The sequence below is a fragment of the Trachinotus anak genome, unplaced genomic scaffold (genome assembly GCF_046630095.1).
Source record: "Trachinotus anak isolate AG129_WGS33_773 ecotype Australia unplaced genomic scaffold, CSIRO_AGI_Tana_v1 ptg000019l, whole genome shotgun sequence".
NCBI lineage: Eukaryota > Metazoa > Chordata > Actinopteri > Carangiformes > Carangidae > Trachinotus > Trachinotus anak.
In genome coordinates this window covers 17,842,653-17,868,750 of record NW_027273870.1, presented here as the reverse complement: position 1 = coordinate 17,868,750, position 26,098 = coordinate 17,842,653, and the positions used below count along the sequence as shown (strand labels likewise).

The 26,098-nt window shown below is 40.1% G+C and overlaps 1 protein-coding gene across 1 annotated transcript in view; it reads right to left on the bottom strand.

The window, feature by feature from the left end:
- ctnna2 (catenin (cadherin-associated protein), alpha 2) overlaps positions 1–26,098 on the bottom strand; it is a 302,082-nt gene that overhangs the window by 14,894 nt on the left and 261,090 nt on the right. The window contains exons 10-14 of the mRNA XM_071504020.1: positions 22,219–22,311; positions 20,826–20,982; positions 19,779–19,979; positions 11,640–11,791; positions 6,573–6,686 (exon numbers count right to left, since the gene is read on the bottom strand). Coding sequence (XP_071360121.1) covers positions 6,573–6,686; positions 11,640–11,791; positions 19,779–19,979; positions 20,826–20,982; positions 22,219–22,311 — 717 coding nt within the window. The remainder of the gene's footprint in view (positions 1–6,572; positions 6,687–11,639; positions 11,792–19,778; positions 19,980–20,825; positions 20,983–22,218; positions 22,312–26,098) is intronic.

Here is a 26,098-nt window from a genome sequence, read left to right as displayed (position 1 = left end):
CCATTTGTTCTTTTTTTCCCCCTGTCCAGTCTACTTTTTAATCCGCCCTACAAAACTTGAACAGTAAGTTTAGAGTCTGACTATTCCTGCCCTTCTGAAATGCTTCAAAATAAAGTTCTAAACTTTACATTTAATGGTTGGACCTTTTCAAACCCCATGACATCTTATACCCATAAAGAGCAAATCCATTTTTGCCTTCATTTTTTTCCTCTATGAGAATACATTTGCTCTCTCAGCGTCCTTTAGGGGCAGGTACAAAATGGCATAAATCTTGTGGCAAGGTCACAGGCGCAGTAAGGACCCGGTATTATTTGGGAGATAAATGTATAATTACCTCGGCTTCTTAGACCAGAGAATGAATAATGCATTTGTTCAACATTATGTCAGGGAGGTGAGATGGAAGGAAGAGTAACCTGGTTTCCATTAGGTCGATTCTATTGACTTGAGAGGCACAGAGAAAACGAGTACAGTAAAAAAGAAAAGACACCATTCATTGTTTTTTAACCTCATCTATTATTGACTGTCCTCCAAGAATTGCCATTCTCTTAATGAAATAATCGCCCTTGTCCTCCTTTTCCCTCTCTCTCAGCAAAGCTGGTGTGTGGGGGCGCGGGGTGAGCTCAGTGAGAACATGCATCACTTTGCTCATGTCTCCTGGCAGATGTGTCAGGATGAAAATGAAAACAAAAAAATTTGGATGACTTGTCCTGGAATTCTTTGAAGGAACACAAGGACGAGCAGGAAGAAGAAGTGAAAAAGAGAAACATGGAATCATAACAGATGAATCCATAAGTTTTGGCCGACTGATCGCTGTGTGAACAAAGTGGTGCAAAGCTCTGATGGCGGCTCACTTCAAATAAAAGAAAGAAAGAAAAAAAAAACAGAATGACATAAACAAACAAGCAAAACCAGCCCCTAAAGCCCAGTGTAGATTTCCTCTGCTGCTGGTGCCAAGACACACAAACAACAGTGCACCAGCAAATCCCATTAAACAGTGTGTGGGGTGAAAGCACTGCTCACATTTTAAACAAATACCAAGTTAATATGTATTTGGACTGCACAATGAGGAATGAACAATTTAGTACAGACTAGTGATTTCAGCGGGGAAAACTTGAATTCGCTTTTCAGGTGTGCCTCCTGGATTCCTACCTCCATAGATTCGTTCACTAATAAGATCCTTAGGTTGAATTATTCATTATTGGCTTAGTTGATTAGCACTAATGAAGTTCAATAACTACACTGTAACCAAAATCTCGAAAAGAACGTGAGGCTTGCCAGTTAGTTTGATGCAATAAGTTCAAGTCTGCTCACATGGCATTATCTCCTCTCTGAAACACCCCTTTTATCATGCTGTACTGTGCCAGCATACTCTAACAGCGCGCTTGTTGAAGGGTCAAACAGCATTTGGCAAGATATGTGAAGGTAAATAAGCAGGGTGTAATCTCCAACATTGATTCTTTAAACAATTCTGTCACATTTTCTGTGTGCAAACAAGTGCTTCATGACACTACTGCCCTGTTCAGACCTGCTGTTAATATGCGTCCTGAGAGATCCAATCACAAGTGGTCAGCTCTGAGTATGTCTGTTCACACCTGGCTTTAAAATGCGTCTCCACATGCGTCTCCAGTAACCACTTGTGATCGGATCTCACTTCCCCGCTTCATATGCAAATAAACAGGCATGTGTTGTTGTTTCAGGCCAATCCGACTCACGGGTCCATTGTCAATGTGCGTCTGTGAGAGAGAGAGAGCGAGCGGTAATGAAAGGTGAAGCGAATCAGGGCGTTGTGCACAGCTCTACAGTGAAATAAGGTTTTATCCATCCAGAAATAGTAAAATATTTTTGGGTTATTATGAAACTGTTAGACCTCTAGGCAGAGGAAGTCAGTAGAGTTAGCGGTCCTTCAATGTGGCAAGGATGCATTTGCGTTCACATTGTTAAAAGAATGTGGCCACATGTGGCCCAGACCACTTCGGAATGCGGTCTGCGGAGTGATCGGATCTCAAATGGGCCCTGAATGCGTCCTGGGTGCGTTCGCACCTGTATTTAGAGCTGTCCACTTGTGATCGGATCACTCAGGACGGATGTTAATACCAGGTCTGATCAGGGCCTCTGAGTGCCTTCAAGGAAAGACTGGCAAGTGTGCACTGTTATCCCCATATGTAAACAATTATGCACTCACCTCAAACGTATGCTTACACTTGCTGCTACATTTAAAGAGCCTGACCACCACCCCAGTATTCACCTGTAGGCTCTGGATCTATACTGTATTTCACCGGTGGGGAAGTTAGTATCATCCCTCACCAATGCTCTGCTGAGCTTGCTGTTTCCTTGTGGGGAGTGACAAGGGCAGAGCCAGACGTTTCCAAATATCAACACTGCGCATATACTCCATTCACATAATAATCTACATCACTCACTGATCCAATTCAAATCAGTCTAAATAATCATGCAACTATCTATAAAAATAACTACAAAATTGATTTTAGTCCAGACATTTTGCTTGCGCTCTCAGCATGTGGTTCTGCGTAGCCTGTAGCTCCCTGGGGTGTGGTTTGCTGATTACATGTTCATGTTTAATATAGCCCAAAATACCATGTAGCCAATGCTGCACTGTAATTGCTATCTAATCAATAGCGACACAGGTGAGTGCGCTGTGTCACCAGGCAGATCTCTCTGACCTCCAGACTGGAGTGTGGTCGTTAGCATATCTTTGCTGCTCATTACGTTTCCCACACCCAACTGTTGAGGCATCAATTATTCACTTATTTCTATAATTACACCATTTAATGTGCCGCCGGTATCAAAATGGTGGGTACACCACTGAGAAGTACAGTTATGGTTTTGCTAACTTCCACTGTAACGAGTTAGATAAAAACTGTAAATTGAGAATCTGATTACTTTTACACATGCCTATCTCTGTAAGTGCAATCAAAATGCTTTTCCCCGTCCTCTGCACATGAGAGCGGCATTAAACCAAGATGGAGCTTTCACCCAAACAGCTACAGGAAGCAAAAAAAGTCTCTTGAAACTCAACAATTTCGATTGAAAATTCCTTTTCTAAAATTAGGGATCAAGGAAGGTTGGGGAGAGAGAGGGTGAGGGATTTGGTCGGTATTGTGATTCACTCTGAAAATGGTGTGACAAAAGAGAGAGAACGTCAGGGAGGAAGAAAGAGAGAGAGAGAGCGAGAGAAAGAGAGAGGGAGGGCGGGTCTGAATACAAAAGAAAACTGCAGCACAGGGGTAAACATATGAGCCAATTGGGACGTCAGGGGAGCAGGAAGGCACTTGGTGAACCCCCCCCCCCCCCCCCCCCCCCCCCTCCCCTATACTCTCTAGAATTCACTTATCCCCAAATCCCTTCCCCTACTTTACTGATAACAACAAGGAGCGGGCCTTGGGAGCTTAACATAGTGGCAAATCCGGCCGAGGGGTGCTGTGCCAATACACTCTGCGACTCGGCTACGTCTGCAGGGATTAGAGCGCTTTCCGGGTTTCTTCACCGAGCGCGGCGTCTTGAAATGACTTTAATTTGTTTCATTTGAAATAAACTGCCCAGACACTCAGAGTTCAATTTTATGGATGACCTATCAACAGTGTTATCCAATCACTGTGTTAAGAGATGTTGGGTGTGTGTGTGTGTGTGTGTGTGTGTGTGTGTGTGTGTGGGGGGGGGGGGCCCTTTGTGTTTGGCTCTCTGTGCGTTATCCGTGGTGTGTTGTAGAAGGAGAGTTTGTGTCTGCATGTTCTAATAGAAAGAGACACTATGTACAGGCCTCCTTCCCCTGTGTGTTTTTCTGCCTTCTCATTATGCATGTTTGCTCTAATAACTTAGCTTTATGTGTAAGTATAATAGAAGTGACAAGTGGAGCACCACACAAGGCACAGCACTGGGAACAAAGCCTCCTGGGACTGCCCCGGACTTGATTTGATTTCTTTCTACGCTGAGCAAGAGGGAGACAGTGAGATCCAGAAAGTGAGAGGGAGATATCACGCCTGTGTCCTGTGTGCGATTCCCGCTCACTGGAGGGGCTTGGAGGGATCATGACTGTAAACCTCAATGTGCTCATGTCAGCTCCTATGGAGAAAATGGATTACGCTTTCTCTTGTCTGTTTGAATAGAAACACAGCACCAGCGTGCACTTGGCATGACCGTGAGAGGACATCAAGCTTTATCCTGACACGACAGGCTGAGGCCGACTGGGCAGATCACCAGTGGTTCACGGCAAACACATCTTTTATGGATGTGCTTGCCTTGTGCGTGTGTAAATGTTTAGTCTCTGAGGGCATAACAGTGTCTATGAGTGGAAAAACAGGCGATATCAATTAACTGTGTGAGAGGCATTGTCAGAATGCCAGATGTATAGTATGCAGTACACAATACTGTGAACTAAATGTGCAAATAGGGGTAATCACATTTGATGACACGCTGCAATACATTGTTGGGTATTTATTCATTGCGAGCAAAGCTTGCTTATGAAGTGTTCGTGACAATCATTATATTGAGCCACGTCACCCTTTAATCCACCTTATATCACTGTATTACAGTAACAAGTTATGACAAAGAGACATGCTGTGACTCCAAACTGTTCCCAAGAAGAGCTGCCCACTCAAAGGCTAGCCTAGTGCCAAGAAAAGTAGTTAACAGTTTGGTGCTGTGAAGCTCCTTTGTGCTGCAGCGCTGGTGCATCTAAGCTCAGATGGTTGTGCAATGTTTCTCTGCGGGAGCCTTAGTGGGAGTATACATACAACAAACTCAAAGCACTTCACGCCCAGGACCCCCACAGTCATATTGGAGCCGCTAGCGTGCACCCAAAACCTGGGTCTGTTCTTTCTGTTCATGGTTGGAATTCAGATTTGACAGTGTTTAGCAGTTGAACTGAGTAATTAACTCAACAAAATTCACTTTCTCAACTACTTAGGAGTATTGCAAACATTGTTACACATGGATTTAAAAATTCTATTACATTTTAGTATACAGTATAAGATATTATTGGCCTGCATTCGGGCAATAAAACACATAATGTGAGTGTCCCTGTGGCAATTTAAACTTTCGGAATAACACAAACTGCTAGTTATCCTTCTGATTGTTTGTTCAATGTCAAACATGACCAATGTTTAACTGATAAGAACTTCTAGTGTGGATTATGGCTCCTGTCTGTCAGGTGTAAAGGTGGAAGTAGAGTGATACCGTTAAAGAGCCGGGTGCTGTGATGTCATAGGGAAGAGGTTGGGATGGATGGATGGGTCAATACAAGGGGACACTGCTGTTTGTTTATTTTTTAAACCAAAGTAGTCTTTTTTTAAACCAAAACATGATTTTTGCTTCACTTTAAATAAGACGTTTTTGTGCCTTATCCTAATCAAACCTTAGCCACTGACAAATAATTTTGTTCTGCCGACGGGGGAGTCAGTTTAAATAAATGCTCATATGTGTTGTTATGGCAGGCAATGACAGACAGCATATTCTATCATTTAGTTTGAAAATCTTGGCCACAGTAGATGATGTTAAGAACTTCTACAAGATTTTAAAATCATTCATTCATCTAGAAATCGCTCCCAGGGGCTTTGCTGCTACAGCCTTGGTTGCTCCGGAGTGACTAGTGGATTTTGATGGCAAATGTTAGCTAATGTTATCAGGCTTTGGCTCGACATTAATCTAACATTACTGAGTCAGTTTGCTCACTTTATGACTCTTCTCTACTTACACTACCGTTATGCTATGATTTTGTATTAATCATTATCCCATTATTGCTACTTGTGGCCGAAGTGAGATAGCCTTAAGCCTTTTAGATAGCCTTAAGGATGATGGGTTGCCTCTTAGTAGTACCCTTGGTTCTGACTTGGTTGTTTTTTTTTTTTTAGCCATCACAATGAGGGCTACAGCTATGTAGTACATGTATTTAGCAATGGTAAGCTGCTGTTTTGGGTTTATTTATTTCTCCTTTCTTTGTGCATTACCCCCAAGTGTGCAGATTGTGCAGAGACCCAGGCAGTATAATACAGGCCTGTGCCACAGGGAGAGGCATTGGGCCAAGTCACACTCCTGCCATCCACAATCCATTCAACATGCAACACACCGCTAGAGCCTCTGTGTTGCTGGAGGGGAGCAAGCACTGATACCCTCTTAATGTTCTTTAAGCTGGGCCCAAGTGAAAATAATGTGCAACAAAGCCCAGACCCTAGCGATCGTGACTGAAGCCTTGGCATGGTACTATACTGTATTTTGTATTTTGTTTGCCATCTGAAGGGAATTTGGTAATTACTTCTTTGTTTGTGATTGCAATTTTACACCTGCCATCCCCAAACAGTGTTTATTTAAAATAATCCTGCTTGTTACAATCATTTAAATGGACTTTTATGCTATGTAAGTGGAACTAGTTGGATGAAGTGACTCAAGTGTGGCCAGAGAACAGGATGGATGCTGGGGGTGAGATGCAGTTCAACTTGCATTTCAGCCTACTCTGCAGCAATGATGCAGCTTTTCCCTGTATTTTTTTAATGTCAGGTTCCACAACTAAGGCACATTCCAGAAGTTGCAGCACAGTCGGGATGTGAACATTGACTCACCCGAGCACTCTGTCCGGCAATAAGCTGGTCATCTTCAGTCTGGACACTAGTCCTGCTGCGAGTATCATAGTCTTCTTGTTCAAAGTCAGAGTCATCTTCCAGCTCCTCTGGTGTCTGTGAGAAACACAAAGACAAAGTTGGGCAAAGAATGAGAGAGAAACTGAAAAAGAGAAGAAAAAAAACCCTCCAACACTGACAGCTGAAAAGGGCAATTTTCTTTGACTCCACTGTGCAGGACTAACAGATAGCGTATGTTCCCCTGTGTTGTCATGTTCAGTATACAGTGTCTCATTGGGAGTTTTAGTTCAAACTCTGGCAGAGATGTCACACAATTTCAAGAGTCAAATCTCAGAGTGAGTTATTCTCTGAAAATGGACATACAGTACGTGTAAGTTCCCTCAACACAAGATCAAACACATGACAAAAAGACTGGCAGAAATGGCCGACAGAGTTTTAGTGAGTTGATCGGGTAGTTTCCTGTGCACCACTGTCCCTCGCCAAAGCACATCTGTCCAATTGCATAACCAATGTGTGACACTTTGAAAACAAAAATTAGGGATTATAGGAATTCTTGCAATGAACATTAATAATGTACAAGGTTTGAAAGAAAGGTAAAAAGATACCTGAGTGGAAAGATATACCAGTGGCAGCACCTTTTAATGTAGAACAATGAGATAAAGTATAGAGGTGTAAACAACAATTAGTCACTGTTTGAATGCAAAATAATGAACATGTGTGCAACTTGTGTTTGAGCGATATTCACAGGTAAACTCAGTTGCACAAGACCTGTCTCAGTAACTGCAGTTCCACACACATTTGGGTTAAATAAGACAAACATGCCAAAAGTGCTTAGTAAGTTTTAAATTAATTGCATTAAAGGGGCTCACTGTAATTTTTACAATGAGGACTGACAGTTTACAAACAATTCATCAATAATCTTTGTAATTGAGAGAAGCAAAGCAGATATCACCAATACCTACGAAATACCATTAATACTATTACTCAGTTATTCAATTAAAAATAAACATAAAACATACTAACATTTTAGCCTATTAAAGTTCTACCCCTGACACTAAGTCTGTATGCACTGTATGCATGTAAAAATTATTGTTCAAAGAATATTTGCATTCAAGGGTTCAGATATCACAACATTTTGCCATAATGCTCCAAACATCTCTGCCAGTAATACTGACTGAGAAGAAACTTGATTTGTGAAAAAGAAAAAACCTTGTCAAGCTTCATCTCAAGGATCAAACAATAGGATTCAAGTTAAATGTGACAAAATGTTAGAAGTATTATTTTATTTGCATCCATAATACACATTAATATTCAATTTATTTCCTTTCTTTGAGGAAGTATTATGTTTAAACATTGCTTTTCGGTGATTGTAATTCCTTAATGTTATTCTTCTAAAAAATGATGACAGTTCTTTGATTTCTCTGTTATTTTTATTTCAAAGGGGAAAAAAGTAGAATGGTAAGTGCTGTTTAATGAAGGATGTAGAGTATTACGCCGCCATGTTATCATGCTAACATTGTAAAAGCACTGGGAGTACAATCAATGTGTGGTCTCTCGTCAAATAATATAATTGGAATATAATTGAGTTACATATTTTGCATCTGCTCAAACTGAGAGACTAAATAATTATTACACATTTTTATTTAGCTCTGCTGGCTACATGGGGCTCTATCACTAATTAAGATTTGTGGGTTAGTCAGTTTACTGTACTTCAACACAGGCTTGTTGATCTTATGAAGCTGGCTCAATTTTAACTGGGCTACGATCACCATGGTAACATACTGTATGCTGTATGGCTGACCTGCTGCAGAGCAGAAACATGTACAAAACATGTACATGTGTAAAGTCATTCCCACATGAAGCTGACATTTAAAAAAGCACTGAATTCCTGGTGTTGTCACAGTTATCCTTGTAGACAGCACTCTGGGTTATTCTATTTGTAAAATACCTTTCCATAACGATGAATTGTAGAAATAGTAAATGTTTACACAAAGCCAGTGCTTACATTGGCAATAAAGCAGGACTCCTACCAAAGAACAGGTTGCTCGTAGGCCACAGCCTATGGCAGTGATGAATGACATTTATTGTAGCATAGGCTGTTAATTATGCTGATTTCCCTCTTAGTATTCCCAACAGTGATTGATCCAGTGTGGCCTGTTAGACTCTGCTGGATATTCTATCACTGCTGAACATAAAATCTTCAAACAGACTCATTGAGACTATACAAATAAAAATAAAACAGATGATCAATGTGACTTAATGAGGGGCAGTGATGAGCTTGCAAAAAAGGGAAGACCACCCACACACTGAAAATTAGCTCCTAATAATTTATTTACTCAGTGCTCAGGACACATGGAGCTTCATTAGGCATTCTTTTATTCTTTATAAGTGTTTTTATTTATCCACAGTAACAGGGATGATGTTTATATTACACTCATATCACACCGTGTTTTGCTTGTATTTATTTATAACAAAAGCTTCATAAAAGCACAAATTGTAATGACCTTTTTTATTTCTTTAATATATAATTTATTGTATTATTTGAATGATAGTATATTTTGCTTGGTGTTGTTAGTTATGTGCCTGTATTCCTATTTTGCCGCATAAATCACAGTATTTTTGCCTCTGTACTGACCTAATTTCCTCATGGGAAATAATTATCTAATCTTATCTCAAATTAAATACAGTGCATTTTATTTATTGATGATGCATATGATTATCTGCTTCTGACACCCTTTTCTCTCCTAATGTGAATGTGTTTATAGCTGGATGCCAAAATCCAGGGTAACAGAACCAGATGTTAACCAGCTTTGCTGTAGACAGATTCTTAAGGATTGTCTAATAATAGCAGTGGCATAACTACCGTGGATAATGCGCTCATTCCATAAGCTGTAGAGATGTATCATGGCACTGTAGTACCATGCTACATCACAGCTGAGTGTGGTCGTAAGTACAATAGACCACATCTGACCAGCTGTGATGCTGGGAGTGGTCAGAGGTTCAAGAGACTTTTAGGCCATGGAGGTATTAGAGTGTTTCCTCCATCCAAATTTGTGGATTTACTCTTTAGGTTGAGCAAAGGCAAATAATACAAAAAGACAGTCTGACTCAGGCCATGTTTACACAGACATTATGTGTGGAAAAATACAGCCACCTCATTCATTTTAGTGAGGTCACTCTGTGGAACACTGTGGACTCCAGCAAAAACACATGTTGTTTGGTTGTATGGTTCACCTTGTGATCATCACAATGGAGGATAAAATGATTGCTATTGCCATAACTTTATACAACTTTTCAGAGTTGTATAAATCCTGTCTCATGGTTATGAACTCCTGTGCACTGTTTAAGCATGTGACCTGAGGATCTATTATTAAAACAAGAACAGAACAGTCCTTATTGTCCTTAGATGGTAATAAACCATTCAGTTGACAGCATTAAAAAATCCTCTCTGTTTTGTTGTTGTTGTGTCCCTACCAATGTGGAAACCAAATCTATGCCCTTGTATTAAAAACCAGCCTTCTCAGATTGTATTTCATTGTGTCACAGGTACCCGGATCAACATGCTCTCTACCATTGCAGGCTCTTGCATTTTTGTTGATGCAGCACTGCTAAAGGTTTAAAATGCCAGTAAAACTTTCTGGGTGAGACAGGCTGTGGGTCAGTATGTGGGAGAGCTGGGAGAGAGTGTAAACACTGGTTATGTCACAGCTGCCAGTTTCCAACCACTGTCCAATTTCATACATGTTTCATTCTAATGGTTGCGACTCCACCGCACTACTTTGCTGTGTGTGTGTGTGTGTGTGTGTGTGTGCGCGTGCACGCGCATGTACGTGGGCCAAACTATATTTTTGAGAACTTTCATTATAACTTTATACTCTTCTCAAGACCTGCCTCAATTTTTAAACACTGTGGAGAATTGGTTTCTTAATCCATCGGCTGCTCATAAGATCTGTGTTGTAAAAATTCTGAGCCATTACTTGGCTTAAGTGGGAGAAAAATAACACAGACACATAGAAATGTGAGCACAAAAAAACTATTACATGTGGCACGGACATTTGCTATTTATATGATGGAGTTAGACAACAGAGAAAGCAAGGATCTCCTAAGTTGTTTCCTCAGAAAGTAATTGAACTTGGATGGGATTATGAAGCCAGCTGGTCCTGGGCAGTTCAAAGCTGCCTGTTTTACATTATTTACCAACATCAAATTATTTTCCATAATTAGATTTTTCCAGAGCTTCACTGGGAAACCTTCCAGCCTGCATAAAGTTGAATAAATGAATTACATGGTGAAGAGAGAGGGGCCAGTTTGGGTGAAAAATGCAGATAGTGTAGCATCAGAGTGGGTATGTGAGGCGGCGGAGCTGCTGGTGCCATGATTTTATGCAGCATTTTTTCTCAAGACATGCTGTAAAATGTTCTGTCAGATTCACAAAACAGATCATGTGGCAGGTGTGACATCTCAAATGGGAATTCTGTTGAATTTTAGATTTCAATTATGGGTGTCTTCATCCTGAGGGCAGATATATTTTTGTCAGAGAACATCCACTATCATCTATGCTAGCCAGCAGCACAGTTTGCTCTCCCAACAATGTCCCACTGAGGTGTCTCGCTAAAATGAGAATGAAGGGGAAAAAACTGGAAGAATGTCTGTGAGTGTGACAAATTTGTCTCATGAGTCATGGTGAAGTTCACAAGGCGATGAATCCAATGACTCAAGAGATGTTATTCTCATAGGAAAAAGAGGAAGAGGAAATTTTTCAAAGTATAATTTAGAGGGTGAAAAGTGGAGTGAAGTGATTGTAGAGCTTAATACAGACACGCTGACTAACTATTCAGCAACACTAGGAAATAAACTATTTATATGTCTACATTCACAAGATACAAAGTCAATGTTTTAAATATTTGCACAAACAAAAATAAACTGCTGCTCTTGGCCTTGGTCAGCATTTACAGAAGCATCCATTTCTCCTTTCTGAGCATTTAAACCATTTGAGACGTTTCGGTGAGTGTTTTCCTTTTACTCTTTTAGATGAAGTAATGGACATACCCTTATCATGAGTACAGCTTTCCTGATGTCACGGACGCCGTCGTACACCAAACGGGATGCATCAATGAACTCATTCTCCTCAAAGGGCTGTGGGGGGTTCGTACTCAGTGCCTCAATCGCAACTTCCACTTGTTCAGCAAAACGGGGCATGACTGCAGGGAGGAAACAGGTAAGGAGGTGGAAAGAAGGAACAAAAGAGAGAAAGGAGAGTCACGTTTATCACATTTGCTTGTGAACAGAATGAATGAAAGCTTAGCAATTACAACGGCAAGATGGCATGGTGAAAGCACAGTTATCGATGTGTGGTCTCTCCAGACGAGGACATGATAACAACCTTTTCATCAGAATTTTTGATAGCAGCAGGGTCTCCCCATGCATCAGTGTCCGCTCACTTGTGCACTGCAGGAAAAGGCAAGATGTCACACCTAACCTCTGCGTAAGTGACGATATGCCATTTGCACGTCACACGCCAATTAGTTTTTTCACAGGAAGATCGGCCTGTCTGTTACAGATCTGTTTTGCGTGTGTGTTGGCATGTGGCACATGGAAGTGTGTGCGGAACGTGTGAGAAGAAGGCCCGTGTGTGCTTCAGTGTTACAGTACAAGGACACTAACTTGCAAGCTCAGCCTGTCAACTCACGATGCCGGTGAGAGGAAACAAATTCATCAAAGTCTTTTGAGTTGAACAAAAGCCAGGCAACAAAAGAAAAGTCCCTATTGACCATAAAAATGGTTGGTTTTGTTGTCAGTATCAATTGGCCAGACTCTGTGTGTTTAAATGAAATGTGCTGAATGCGAATAGACATTATTCAATATTCAAGAATACGGGCTGAATGTTTCAATATTTAGCAGGCTACCTTTCCACATAATCTCCTGTTGAGTCAGAATAACTGAATGCAGAGTTTAATAATGTGTTTTTTTTCCCCATATGAAGTTTGTGCTGTAGCAAATTATCATAACAAAAGCTTTGGTTTACCTGGACAGGCCATTTCCAGCCACAAAAGGTGGTTTCCATATACTGTGTTATCTATAGGCCTCCATCCCACTATTACTTGTGACACCACTGGACAGGTATTTTCTATGAATCCACAGTGAATACACATATTTAGAAATGGTTTTAGGTGGAGAAAGACAGTGAAAGAGAAAGACTTTGCTTTTTTGATATACTATAAAAAGATGTCATGGCTGCTTTGGAAGTAACAAATATGTATCTACAAACAGTAGATACTTGGCCTGATTTAAGACAGCACACTTTCCAGAGGAGATGACAGGTCTAATGAAGACAGACGGATTGCAAAGCAGAGGAAAGACAAATAAAGTGTGGCAGCCTGGCTGTTGAGCCTCCACCCGAATGCCAACAATGTGATTTTTATTATTACTCTCCACACTTCCTTGCTCTCTTACATGCGGCGTGAACTAAATCAATTAGCCAGCTTGCACTAAAGGTGGATCTGCAGTATACTTATTTGTCTGATATAAAACATAAGCTATATTTCACCATACATAAAAGGCACTACAAAAACTCTCTCCCCTTTTCTTTTCATTTTTAATTCAGTTTAATCCACTTACTGGAGGAGCGTAAAATAGGCTTTTGGGAATTGCTGGGAAGGCGTTTTAAATAGAAATATTTAAATGTTCTCCAAGCTCTTAATGAGCAAAGTTGCTGATGGTAAGGGGCAATTTCACTCATTCCAGTTGAAAAATGATGAAGGGAATTAAATGTGACCATGTAGGAATGGATTTTTTTCACCCCCTAGGCTTAAGCATAGTTTAAGTGTGAAGTTATGGAAGTACAATGAATGTTTAAAAACCTTGCTGCAGAGATGCCATGCCCCTGTGACATGTGTAACAAACTCTACACAGCACAACTCTCACAGTTTCTGATGCCTAAACCTCAATTTCACACAATGACAGCTCAGTTTAAACAAGACAATAAAAAAACTAAAAAAACAAAAACAAAACACTTTCCTACAATTAGTATTACAAGTCATGAAGTAAAACATTAACCCTAAAATCAGGCCTGTCCAAAGTTTTACTTGTGATGTTTTTATGTTATAATGTTTCTATAATATAGTATTAGTGTAGTATTTTTAGGGCATTTTATTTTGACAAAGGATCACTACTTAAGTTAAAGCAGTTCCTCTCAGTGATGAACCCACTCTGCCGTTCCACTCAGGCCTACAGAGCTTTATAGCATCTTTCAGCTCATTGTTTTGGTTACATGGCCCACAGCTTTACTATTCTGGTTCACTCTCACTGCTCTCATTGGCTAGTTTCAGCAAAAAGGTTCTAAAAACCACTGTATGATGCCTGTCAAGCACTAAACATGAGACACATGAGGTGAATACAGTGGTGCATTTAAGGGCCACAAAAAAGATTAGTGCACAGCCAAAGTAGTTACATTGCATGAGTTACACAACTGAAATTTGCTAGCACAAATATTTGTACAATTCACTTTCACAATCTAAGCTGGAATTGTACTGTGAATGTATAAAGCTTTTTCATTTCATTGCTATATATTTTTTTTTAATTACATTTCTGCAGTCTTAAAAATATTACGTCAAACTTTATAGCTATACTTCAGGACAAATCTATGGGAACACTGAAGGTTATGAGATTGAGACTAAAGTGATCCTGATTTTAGAAAGCTTACCTCTCTGCTGTCCAACACCATAACCTTGGTTAACATCTTTCACCTTCCTCCACTTCTGCTCTCATAGTGATTTCCTCATCAGCACTCTCTCCCAACTCCCACCTCTATTTACACTCTGATTAAGAGACCTTACCTCCTCTCCTTGCAAGCTATGAGTTTGCCATCTGTTTCCCATTGTGGCGAAAACCTTTTTTCCATCATCATAACAATGGATACAAAAGCGACTCATCCGGCCAAGCAACTGTGCACTGTACAACTATAGTATGTACCAGGATGCCATTTTTTGTGTCAAAGGAGCATTGAGTCACTGTCCTACTTCCCCTCAACTATGAATTGCTCTCTTTCTGCTCTATATTATTGGTTTTTGATGTCACTAATAGGGTAGTCTGATCAAAGATTTAAAAATAAACGCTGAATATTTCTGGTAAGTTACTTTCAGTCCAGCTAGCCGCAGAGTCTGATCCTCAGAGCTATTATTTTAAAAGTAGACATTGTGAAGTGTCTTTACTTCTATCCCTAAACCTTTGCTGCAATTCTTTTTAGTGCACTTGATCCACTGATTTACAGACGTGACATGTGGGTGGCAGCGTGAGCATGTGTGTTAGTGCTCACTGCAAAACCGTGGCTAAATCCCATTTACTTTGCCCCCATGTAATAACAAGGAGCGACGCCACCCTGCTTCTCTAAATGGCACACTGACTTAGGCAATATATCAGTTTTTTGATCTACCCTCTCCGGGCACCACATTAATGATCAACTTTAAAATTTGTCCCCTTTTTTTTTAAGGAGAAGATAACTTTAAACACAGGGAGTCAGCGGGCAGAAAAGTGTCTCAGGGAAAGAGGAAGGAGTGGGGGAAAGAGGGAGAAGCCATAACCACTTTCCCATTAGGCTATTGATTTTTCTTCCTCTCAAGGACACGCTTCAATCCAAGGCCCATGTGTGGACTGTCTGTCAGGAATCTATTGCTCAGCTTTACACACGCGAGTTGTGTGCCCTGGCTGCCTGTATTTGGCCTGGTCATAAATCTGACTGCACTCAATATGAGAAACAGGGATGGATAAATTGAGACAAGGTCAAAGGGCATGCAGTTGTGATAAGTGTCTGGTGTAGACATGGCAGTTGTCAGGAAGACAGGCCTAGTGGTCATGACTGGCATGAGTGGCCACAGGCATAAACATGGGTGCAATCAAACAAAAAAAATACAAAGAGCCACCTAATAGACTCAAAGACACACACACACACACACACACACACACACACACACACACACACACACACACACACACACATACACACACACACGCACACAGAAACTCAGTCACAGGATATACACATGCACAGCACTTTAAAAAGGAAAAAAGGGGACCACATCAATGAATTCCACTAAAATCCCTGCTCAGATCGCTTAGTGAAATCCTTGGTGACAGCTATTGATTTTTTGGTAGGGTCTAGTTAATTGGACTCAGTACCCTCTAAAAGGTGTGTGGTCCTATATTCTTTTCCTTTGTTCAGTTACGCTTAATCATCTTTCCCCCAGCTATAGATTTCTCCTTGACTGTGTTCAACTACATAGACATCAAGTCTGTGAGGACTGAGGGGAGAGGGAGGCAAAAGTTCATGAGGATCAATAAGTGCTTTATGGTCCAGATCAGATGTGCATGGTAGCCCTTAAAAACCCCAACTACTACTAAGAGGGAAACAGGAAAGGGAAACACAACAGCTCTTCATCAAGGAGAAATATGGAGCAAATGAAACGCTGGTCTAACATAGTTGCCGGTTCTCAACTTAACATCTCAATTAGCACCCACGATCGAGTGGACACGACGCCTTGTTAAATTTAAGAGTCCCCCTTGAAGCCATGCAGCCAGTGTGACTCACCTATTTGCTGCATGTGTATAGACTATATCATCTTAGCCCTGAATTTAAGGTGAAGTCAGACAGGACGCCGGCACACACTAAAGGTGCAATGTAAGTATTTTATTTAAAAACATTTGAAAATGAACTAAATTATAATAACCAGCTAGCCCCACCCAGTCCTGTCTCGTAATACCACTGTGAATCTCAAGACTTGATAGTGAGGCGCTGTAGTGTCCAGTCAGCTCTAAGTTCAACATGAGAGGTGAAGAATTAGCGCTGCCCAGAGGGCAAGAAACCACATTTGGCAGCAAAGAGGCGATAGAAGCAGAACAAGAGTTAACACTGGTGTTGCTTTCCACCGCTGGAGACAGCTCTTGCTGCGTAAGGGAATAAAGTTTGATGCTGAACTCCAAATGTTTCTTCTAGATTGGTAAGTAAAGACCTGTTAATGCCAATGTTGACTGTGTGCTAATTGCAAATACTTACATGTAGCACCTTTAAAATCAGCTGATTGTGGGTGTATTTAACCTTTTGCAGCTTGGTTTTTTAAGGACTTACATTTTAAAACATTGTTAAAGTAAATAAAATATTGAATAAAAATGCATAATCGATCCACACTAACCTGCAGTAGATATTAATTATTCAAATAGAATTATAATTCAGCTTGTGGCTGCAATGCATCAACTTTTGAAGATTTTGTAAATGAATTATAATGTATTCCCTTTATAACATCTATGAATCAGAAAGTGCCTGTTAGTGTCAGTTGTTTGCAGTCACCTATCCAGTACTAACAATTCTACGAAAAAACAAGTCCAATATAATGACATTACAAATCAATGTTGGAAAATAAATTTGTTTTGTGATGTGACACTGTATAAGGCTTTGTAAATTGAATGTAAACATATGCTCTAATGTGTGATATGTAACATGCAAGTTTATAGTTTAAATATTCAGTGTCTTGTGTCTCACAAGTCTTGTGCTCATATAAACAGCAGCTATAAAAAGGAAGTTACTGCAGATGCAACACTCACTTCCAACAGGTGGCACACATGTTAAATTTGCAGAAGCTAATGTTTTCCTTTCCATGGTACACATCTGCATGTCTACATCTTACCTGTTGCAACTATTACTTTTCTTGTCGACAATGTGATAAAGACTGGACTCTATAAGTACTGGTTGTGGCTGGTTTTTTATTACATTGATGGTACTGAGTGCCATTGTTTCAGTTCCAGTAAAAACTGTAACATTTACAGTCAACCTAATGTGTAGGTGTGAACAAATCCACAGAGACGGCTGTTGGCCATGTTTGACCTTTAACAATCACATATTACTGCAGAGTATGATTTGCATGTAAAGCCTGTAAAGTCTGTAAAGCTGTAACAACAATCACATGTAAGAAAATGTACTGAATTTCCTAAAGATATGTTGTGTGTCTAGGTCCAAGTTGGACAACTACCCCAATCTGTAAAAATTCAGGTTGTAATTAATGAATCTTTTATCTGGTATCTATTTTGAATAAAGCATTCAGGTAGCAGGATTCTCTCTTTAAACCATTAGATTAGACATTATGTTGTTAACTCTTCAAAAACAAAAATCAGTGGGCAATCGATATGATGCTGCAACACCAACAGTTTTCCATTTGTTGTTCTCAGTAATGCTGACATAATACCTCTAGGTTCTGCTGACTCTAGACGCTCCATACTCCATGGAGGATGAATAGAACAGCAGCACAATTATATAATCTTAGTGTGTGACAAGGTTATGGTCATACAAAACTGACCTTAAATGTCCATGAGATATGGCCTCTGTACTTCATCAATTAATTACCCCAATCAATTAAACTGAATTATGCAATAATAGAACAGAATGTGCTTAAGATACCATATAACTGGTGCTGTAGGTAGTCCATTAGGGTGGAGTTGAGTGCCAGAAGAGGGGCTTAGACAGATGGCTGTATGAGAACACGTGACTCACCTAATGCTGTTTGCGACTTATCATCTAGCAGGGATGGGAGTTGATTGTGTCTCTCAATTATCCAGGCAGATGAAAGTAACGAGCGAAACAATAGATATACTGCCTCACTAAATGGGTTCTAATGGGAGAGACAGAAACTGGGGGAGGGATGGAAGGGCGAGAATGGAGAAGAAAAATAGAATGGGGGGTGTGTGTGTGTGTGTGGGGGTGGGCTAGTGTAAAAGAGGGATTGTGCTCTGATTTGATTCTGGTGGACAGGTAATTGCTAAATTACTTCTTTCCTTTCATCCTGTGTTTTTGTTTGTTCACCTTTCATAATGGTACATTTTTAAAGGCATGTTAGCACCCATTTCTAAGCTATTTCACACAGCAAAAGTGTTTTTCAGGAAAATAGACACCGGACTCTTTCTTCTGTCTTTGTGTTAAGACTCTTTCTGAACACAATACATACAAATATAATACCTTAAACAAGACTGCGCTAATGAAAAGAAACACTGACTATTTGTTTCTTCATTTATGAACCACCTGTGTGTTATAATGATGCCATTATACAAAATCATGGAGTTGTAACACAAATAATGATGGAAATAACAGGAAATAACAACAGCCGCACACTCTGGATCCAACATTGACAAAAACTTTCACCTTCTGCCAATTACTCTGGTTTTACACATTACTAAACTAAACATTAGCAAGTGTTACAAACTCTCTCAGTGACTGTGTAATAATGTTAGGCTTTAAGCTGTGCAGACGCTGTCTTATTGACTGCTTACTGTTAATGTATGAGTCAAATACTCCACTCAAACTCAACAGTTCCTGTACTTGCGACAGATACACGGAAGAGCACTGAAGAGAAATTTGTTCATGCACTAGTATCAGGCAGTCGCATTCCTGACTGGCAGACTGACTTCTGCAGTTTAGTTGTTAGTTAGAAGTGGTGCATGTTAGTGTTAGTAATTGTTTTGCATATAAATATTTAAATCATTTCTATTCATTCATAAAAACTGCACAGCACCTCATACTCAAAAACACTAAATTGTTGACATATTTAGAGGTCTAACCCTGGAAATACAGAGACAACATAACACTCAAACTTCCCAGCTCTACAACTCTACAAAGTTCACTCAAAGTTTACTCATTATTGCACCCTTACATCCCATTTGCTGAGAATAGTATTCAGTCAATTTTGGGGGGGGGGTCAATCTTCACTTTAGTTGGGACTATGACATGTGTTGGCCCTGAGTCTGGTCTGCAACAGGGATAAACTTGGGTCTCCTGAAATGTATTGTGGCACAGAAGCTGCACAGTGACGGAGGAAAAAAATCACAGATGAAAAGTGGATGAGAGATTAGAGCAGCAGAGGAGTGAACAGGTGGTGTCCAGAGTTTGTGTTAGAGCCAAGACGCTGATTGAAACTGTGGGACACTGGGCATGCAGGCAATTAAGGCGTATCTGTAAGTCACTCACCAGATTGAGAAGCTAATGTGAGCGCTAGAGAGCGTGTTTGTTAGAGAACTCCTCATGAAAGCAGCTCCACTTGCCAAAAGGCTTGTCTCAAGAGTCCAAGTGTGAAAGATATTGTATTAATCTTCTCACTACAATACATTTGACTGTAGCTTGTGCCACACCAGCCTTGTGTACAGTGCACTAACCGGTCTCAGACAGAAGCTTGATCGACTCCAGCACACGCTCAGTGTAGACGCCAGGTTCGTAGTTTTCCATCTCAGCGTTAATGATGTGGACCACACGTGCAGCTCGGCCCCGGATGGCTCCAGCAGTTCGGTCAAGAGTGTCCACGTCTCCTTCTTGCAGAGCAATGACGCATTTGTTGACGTCCTCAAGGATGTGGTTCTCTGTGGAGAGGCAAAAAAGAATGACAGTGAATGTTACTGAAGCGACATAAGGTCTCCACTTGTTTCCCTTGTTGAGAGAAATTGTATTTGTATAATGTTTGGATTCTTCACAAAATAATTAATTTTTCTTGTGAATGGAAATCAGTCATTTCTTTTACATTATGTGCTGATGAATAATATTGTACAGTGTTTCTCCGAGAATGGGAATAAGTGGCTCTTAATTCTGAACAATTGCAATTTTAATTGTAGTTAATCAACCTATTTATTTCTTATTTTAAAACAACAAAACAAAAAAAACATGCAACTAATTTACCAGTGCACCAAAAGTGCACCTCTCATGAACTTTGTGAAAAAATGTAAGTAGTTATACAACAACTCCTTATCCTTACTTTGGGATCCATATAAAGACCTAAAAGTTTTTTTTATTTTTTATTTTTATGTTTTATTTTTTAATATGATATATTAATCTTAAGATCAAATACAAAAAGTTTCAAATTAATGAATAGGTTATGGGACAGACACATGGAACAAAATGCAAACAGACAGAATCGAACAAACCACAATTCAAGCAAAACAAACAGCTATTTGTTTTCTGATTGCTTTGCTTTCTGACTTCACTGTTGAATTGCTATGTTTTTCTCTGATTTGCTCTATTGTTTTTTTGTTTTTTTTTAATGTTGTGATTTCTTATTTGTTATCATCCAAATTGTGATTTTGTTTTTCACATCGAGCCACCACAGAAAAATCTCTTCAGCTTGCTGTTTGAAGCAACCAGTGAGTGAGTGAAAACTAGGAACATGTGGCTCATTTTCCACTGTGAACAAACTATGCTGTATTTCCTCATACCTGACACAGAAAGGAAGTCATCCACAGAGGTGATGTCATCCACAGCCTCGGTGAGGATGCGCACCTGCTTCTCCCACTGATCCTTGAAAACGTCCATGTTGTCTTGGGCCACCTTGCTTTGGGGGCGGGCAGCCAGAGTGAGTGCAGCGTTGATAACCTGCCATGTAAGAAGGGTTAACAGAGTAATTAAGTACAAACACTATATATCAATGTAACCTAAGAAAGACGTTGGACTCTAATGGCTCTAACGTCAGACAGATGTTAAATTTTAGTTGGAAATGAAAATCAGGTTGATGTGAAAACCCAGCGTTGGCTAACTGACACTGTGATGCTTAGCAGATGTTGGGTTGTAGTCACCATACCTCATGACTAGAATTTATAGTCGATATGACGTTGACATGAGATGTTTGGTAAACATTGGACTTTGGTTCCTCAACAGCACAACTTGAAAATAATATCAACATCAACTTATGTCAGTGTTTTACATCAAAATGACATTGTCCCAACATTGAATTTTTGAATAATGACGTGGATTGCCAGCTCCGTGCCTGGAGGGATTCTTCTTATTGTCAAAACCAATGATAATCCTGCATACTTTTAGTTTTTATTGTAGGCTTTAAGTTTCTACAGGAGTAAAAGGGCAGTTGTTGGGCACTGTTTATTGCACCAGATATAATGATGTTCTAAGTTCTAAGTTCTAAGTATTTATGGGAGCAAGACAAAGTTTGTGGGATTGACTCAAATTTAACAAAAGAGCCTAAAGCCAAAAAAAGATCAACATTTCACAGGATTTTAAAATGCAGCCAACGACCCAGGCTGGACTCAAACCCCAGTCGCTGACTAAGCCTTGCTATGTGGTACACGCTCTATCAGGTGAGCTACTGGGGCTCCCCCGGAAATATTTCTTTTTGTTACACCTCTTCTTTGTTCCTTCTTCCCCAGTCACAAAGTCTGTGACTATTGTGTTTTTCAGTCTGTCTGTGTTGAGCATTGCCAAGAGGTACCAGGAGATGGTTCCTGCCCAGGTTTTTAAGTAAGAGGGTCTCAGCAGGTGTACGTAGTGGGGCCTGCACATTAGTTCCTGAATCTGAAAGTTGGCCTCCCTTCTCCATTTCTCTTCTCCATTACTGTGTTGGGTCCTCTGTGGATACAGCCTACCATTAACCGTGGAAACAATGGATCGATTTTAACATGCTCCTTTGCTTGCATCCACAGAAAAAGCACAAACCTCCTACACATTACTCGTAGCTTTTCCTCCCAGTCTACCAACTATGATTCTTCCTCTGTCATTTCTAGCTATTCCAATTTCTGCTTTGCGTTAAATCGTAGAGCTAATAATGCTTGTGTAAAAAGTGCTTTATTGTGGGATGAAAGTGGTTTTTTAAGTCCTCACCTGTGGACATAGGCTGTCGATTTGGGTGGCAGCCATGCGAACCAACTTCACACCCTCTTCATTGTTGGAGATGGAGCAAGCCAGGTTGGCCACCTGAATAAAGAAAGCAAAACAAGGACACAATGCTTATAGCAACCTGAATGCTTTTTAACTGAAGGTCATGACCAACAAAAGGTGTTCTCATCACACTGCCTCAACACTGGCAACAACAGGTTCACATTTTTTCAGGTCTGTCTTTAAACAACGTGCACCTGTCCATATGCACATTGAATTCATTTGGTAGTGCCTTCTGTCCATCTGGAGATCCCTTGTTAATCCAGTACCAGTGAAAGTGACAAAATCAAAGCCAGATTCTAAATGAAAATGCATTCGAAAAATGTAGTCATAGGAAATCAGAAGCCAGCTGTTTGAAATCAAATGAAGTGGGTATCTACAAAGGTTATACTTTTAGTATATAATTCCCTATTGTGTGACTGTCCCTTCTCAGCAGCCCAGCACAGAACCACAAGGTTGGGATTTTGTACTAAAAAGACTGTAACTCTGGTGGATACCCACTTGACTTGTCTAATTCTGACAGCTGAATGATACTAGCTCTAGCTGAAGGTTATAATGCATTTTTCCATAGAAGGATTTTGCTCCCTATGACTTGCATTAGAATCGCACTAGGACAAGATCACAGCCAGTACGGAGAGAAAGAAGAACTAATTCGTTATCCATGTTGCATTCACCACTGGTAATTGTGACTGATAAGACCCAATCAGGAGTCTGTGTCGTTGTGTGTGAACGTCAGGCATAAATGTAGCTAAAGTGAGTGTGTTGTAAAACTAAAACATATTAGTGTGGATGTAGCCTTAGAAAACCGTCGTGGGACTTTCATTTTTGTGCTGGACCGTTGGTGTAGCTGAATTTGTAAATGAGCAGTACATGACAAAGATTTTTTGCATGTCTAACAGATAATGTGTTGGAAATTTTACTGATGCTGTAGACCCTAAATTATTGCAGTTAAATTACTACAGAGGGTATGTGTGTCAAGAATGGTCGTGACATAGCAAAACGACATAGCATAGGATGGAATATCGTGCTCAGTTGCAGCAAGGTAATTGGATTCATTCAGATTTAAAATGAGCAGGTTCACACAATATATATACAGAAAGCTAAACTCATTAGGTTGACATTTCCAGCATAGCTCTGATGCATGTCAAACATGCCTGAACCATTATGGGACTTGGTGGTGCAAAGAGGTGCTTTATTGTATAATTAAGGTGCCAGATGGTTTCTGTGTCTGAAACAACGCAGAGTTTGATTTATGTCTGTCTTTATATCAAGGTATGGTTTCTTGAAAATTTTTTTCCAAAGTGCCTCCTTCATGGGAGACACAAACAGTAGCTTATCCCTGTAAATTTTTGAACTGCATGTCAGGATTATTTTTTGGTACAGAGCTGCACTAATATCTTAGAAAATGCATTTGTCCACAACAGATTTTTTAAAAACTAATTACACTTGATTGATGACATTTGAAGATTGTGTGATTTGGTATTTGTATGCAGTACACTGGTTGAATAATTAAGTGGAAAACATTAGAGCTGCTACACAATATTTCAAACCACAACAAACACTTGTCTTTATGATAGGAACACACACACACACACACACACACACACACACACACAAACACACACAGATACAAAATCGGCTGTTCCCACGTGAAGTCATCATATTTCTCACAGTATTATTATATTGCACAGTTAATTTTCATAACTTCAAATTCTATATAATCTAATACCATCCTTAAGTAAATCAGATTTCAGCATGAGCCCAGGCTTTGAAACTGAGCTAAACAGACACATGCCTGTTGGCAGCAAAAGGTGCCAGTCTGTATTAGCACTTCTGGTGCTCACATGTCACTGTTTGAGGCAAATTGAGGTAAATCAAATTTGTGTTAGAGGACTCTTGCTTAGAGCTCCATCTCTTTACTCATGACAGCAATGAGCACATTGATGGATTGCAGTCCTTTATGTGAAGCAGTGTGTGTATGTGTTTAAAGTGAGTGTGTGCGCGTGTGTGTGTGCCAGACAGAAACACAGAGTGTGATTGAGAGTCTGTGTTCCACATGAACATGAGTGGCTGCTCACAGAGGATTTGTTTGAAAAAAAAAAAAAATACAAAGCAGCATTTAAAGGACAATTCCAGCATAATTTAAATTCCCTGCATTCACATTTCACAATTTACTAGAACCTTTATTATATTGTTAAATCTTTGCATTTTTCTCCTTATCCTTGCAAAGTAAATTTGACATAAATGCTGTGTAGTTTTGTTTTTTACTAAATATTTCCAGTAAAGAAACTAGTGGCCAATTTAAGCCACTTTAGTTTAAAATTCAATTATATTTCCTTTTTACTTTAATGGACTAAAGCTGGTATCCTGCTTTGGTTTTTCTCTTGGTTTCTGACCTTATTGTATTAGCAAATAAAAACTCTCCTGTCTAGTCTCTCCAGAATGCACACATTAATATGGTGACATGGTGAATGAACGTATTTCTAGAACGTTCATTGACTTTAATACATCTCGGTTTGAGTTCGGGCTAAAACTGAAATCACACTGAAAATTTACATGAATAACAAAACTTTTATGTGGCATTTGCTGCATCTCCATGAAGTAACAGGCTTTTCACAGGAAGCAAGTCTCCTCTCTGTCTCTTTATTCACTTACTTAGTTCTCTTTCTGTGGTTCTGCTCGGGCCCTCAGCGGCCCTCTGACTCCTGCAGTGGGCCCATGTGAGGCAAAGGGGCAGAGGGCTCTCTGGAGGCTGGAAACATGCCCATCAGACACACTCCCACTCCCTCTTACCCAACACACAGAGCTGGGCCAGGGCCAACGCTGCAACATCCAGCCAAAACTACTAATTGCAATTATCTGAGGAAGTGCTTCTCCTTTGAGGTTTTTTTTTTTTTGTTCCAAAGAGGGGAGGTAAAAACCAAGACAGAAGGTTTGAGACTACACCACACAGGCCTAATGCTGATACGGTCAAGGATGTTGGAACAGCATATGCAATTCAAAGACGCGTGTGTGTATGTGTGTGTGTGTGTGTGTGTTTGTGTGTGTGAGAGAGAGAGAGAAAGGGAGCAATAGACAGAAAGCCCTGCTGAATGCCCATTCTTCATTTTAGCCTTGAACAAAGAACTATCGATTTTGTCCTTTTGCTCTGCCCTGGATAATCACTTCAATTCTAATTTGATGAAGGTTTCCACTGCAGTTGGAGAGATGGGCATTCTCATGTATGCTATCTGAATCACCTAAATGGAGCTGAGTAACTGAAAATAGATCTGAGTGTCATTTTCTCCCATTTTTTAGGCAGGGGCTTGTTACTGCGAACTCTGTCTTTAATGCTACTTAGCAGTGTCTACGTACAATGCACGTAATCATTTCATCTCCATGTAATCTCATGAATCTCTTCTTTGTTGTACCGCCTTATGTACCTCCTAAAACTTTTTGACAAATCACTTGTTTCTTTCTTTTTTTTTTAAAAAAAATCTTTGATCGTTCTTGATGGAGTGGACACTTTTCAATGAGTAAGTGTGCCAAAGAACTGGAAAGCTGAGCCAGAAGAAGACTGTCCTTGCCTCACTCAGGACAGTCAGTGCCCCCTTAAACCATGCTGTCTCTACAGCCATTTACAGCAGCTACACCACACAAATCACCCTTCCAGTTACTAACTCTCAAGACCAACTAATAGAGCTGATGTCAGCCAAGAAGCTGAGCACAACAGCTTTGCCCAAAGAGGGAGCAGGAAACGGACCTGAAAAGGAGAAGAATGGCAGTGGAAGAGGCAATCATTGGGGTTGACATTTTATAAGATCTAACATGGAAGCACTTATTTCTA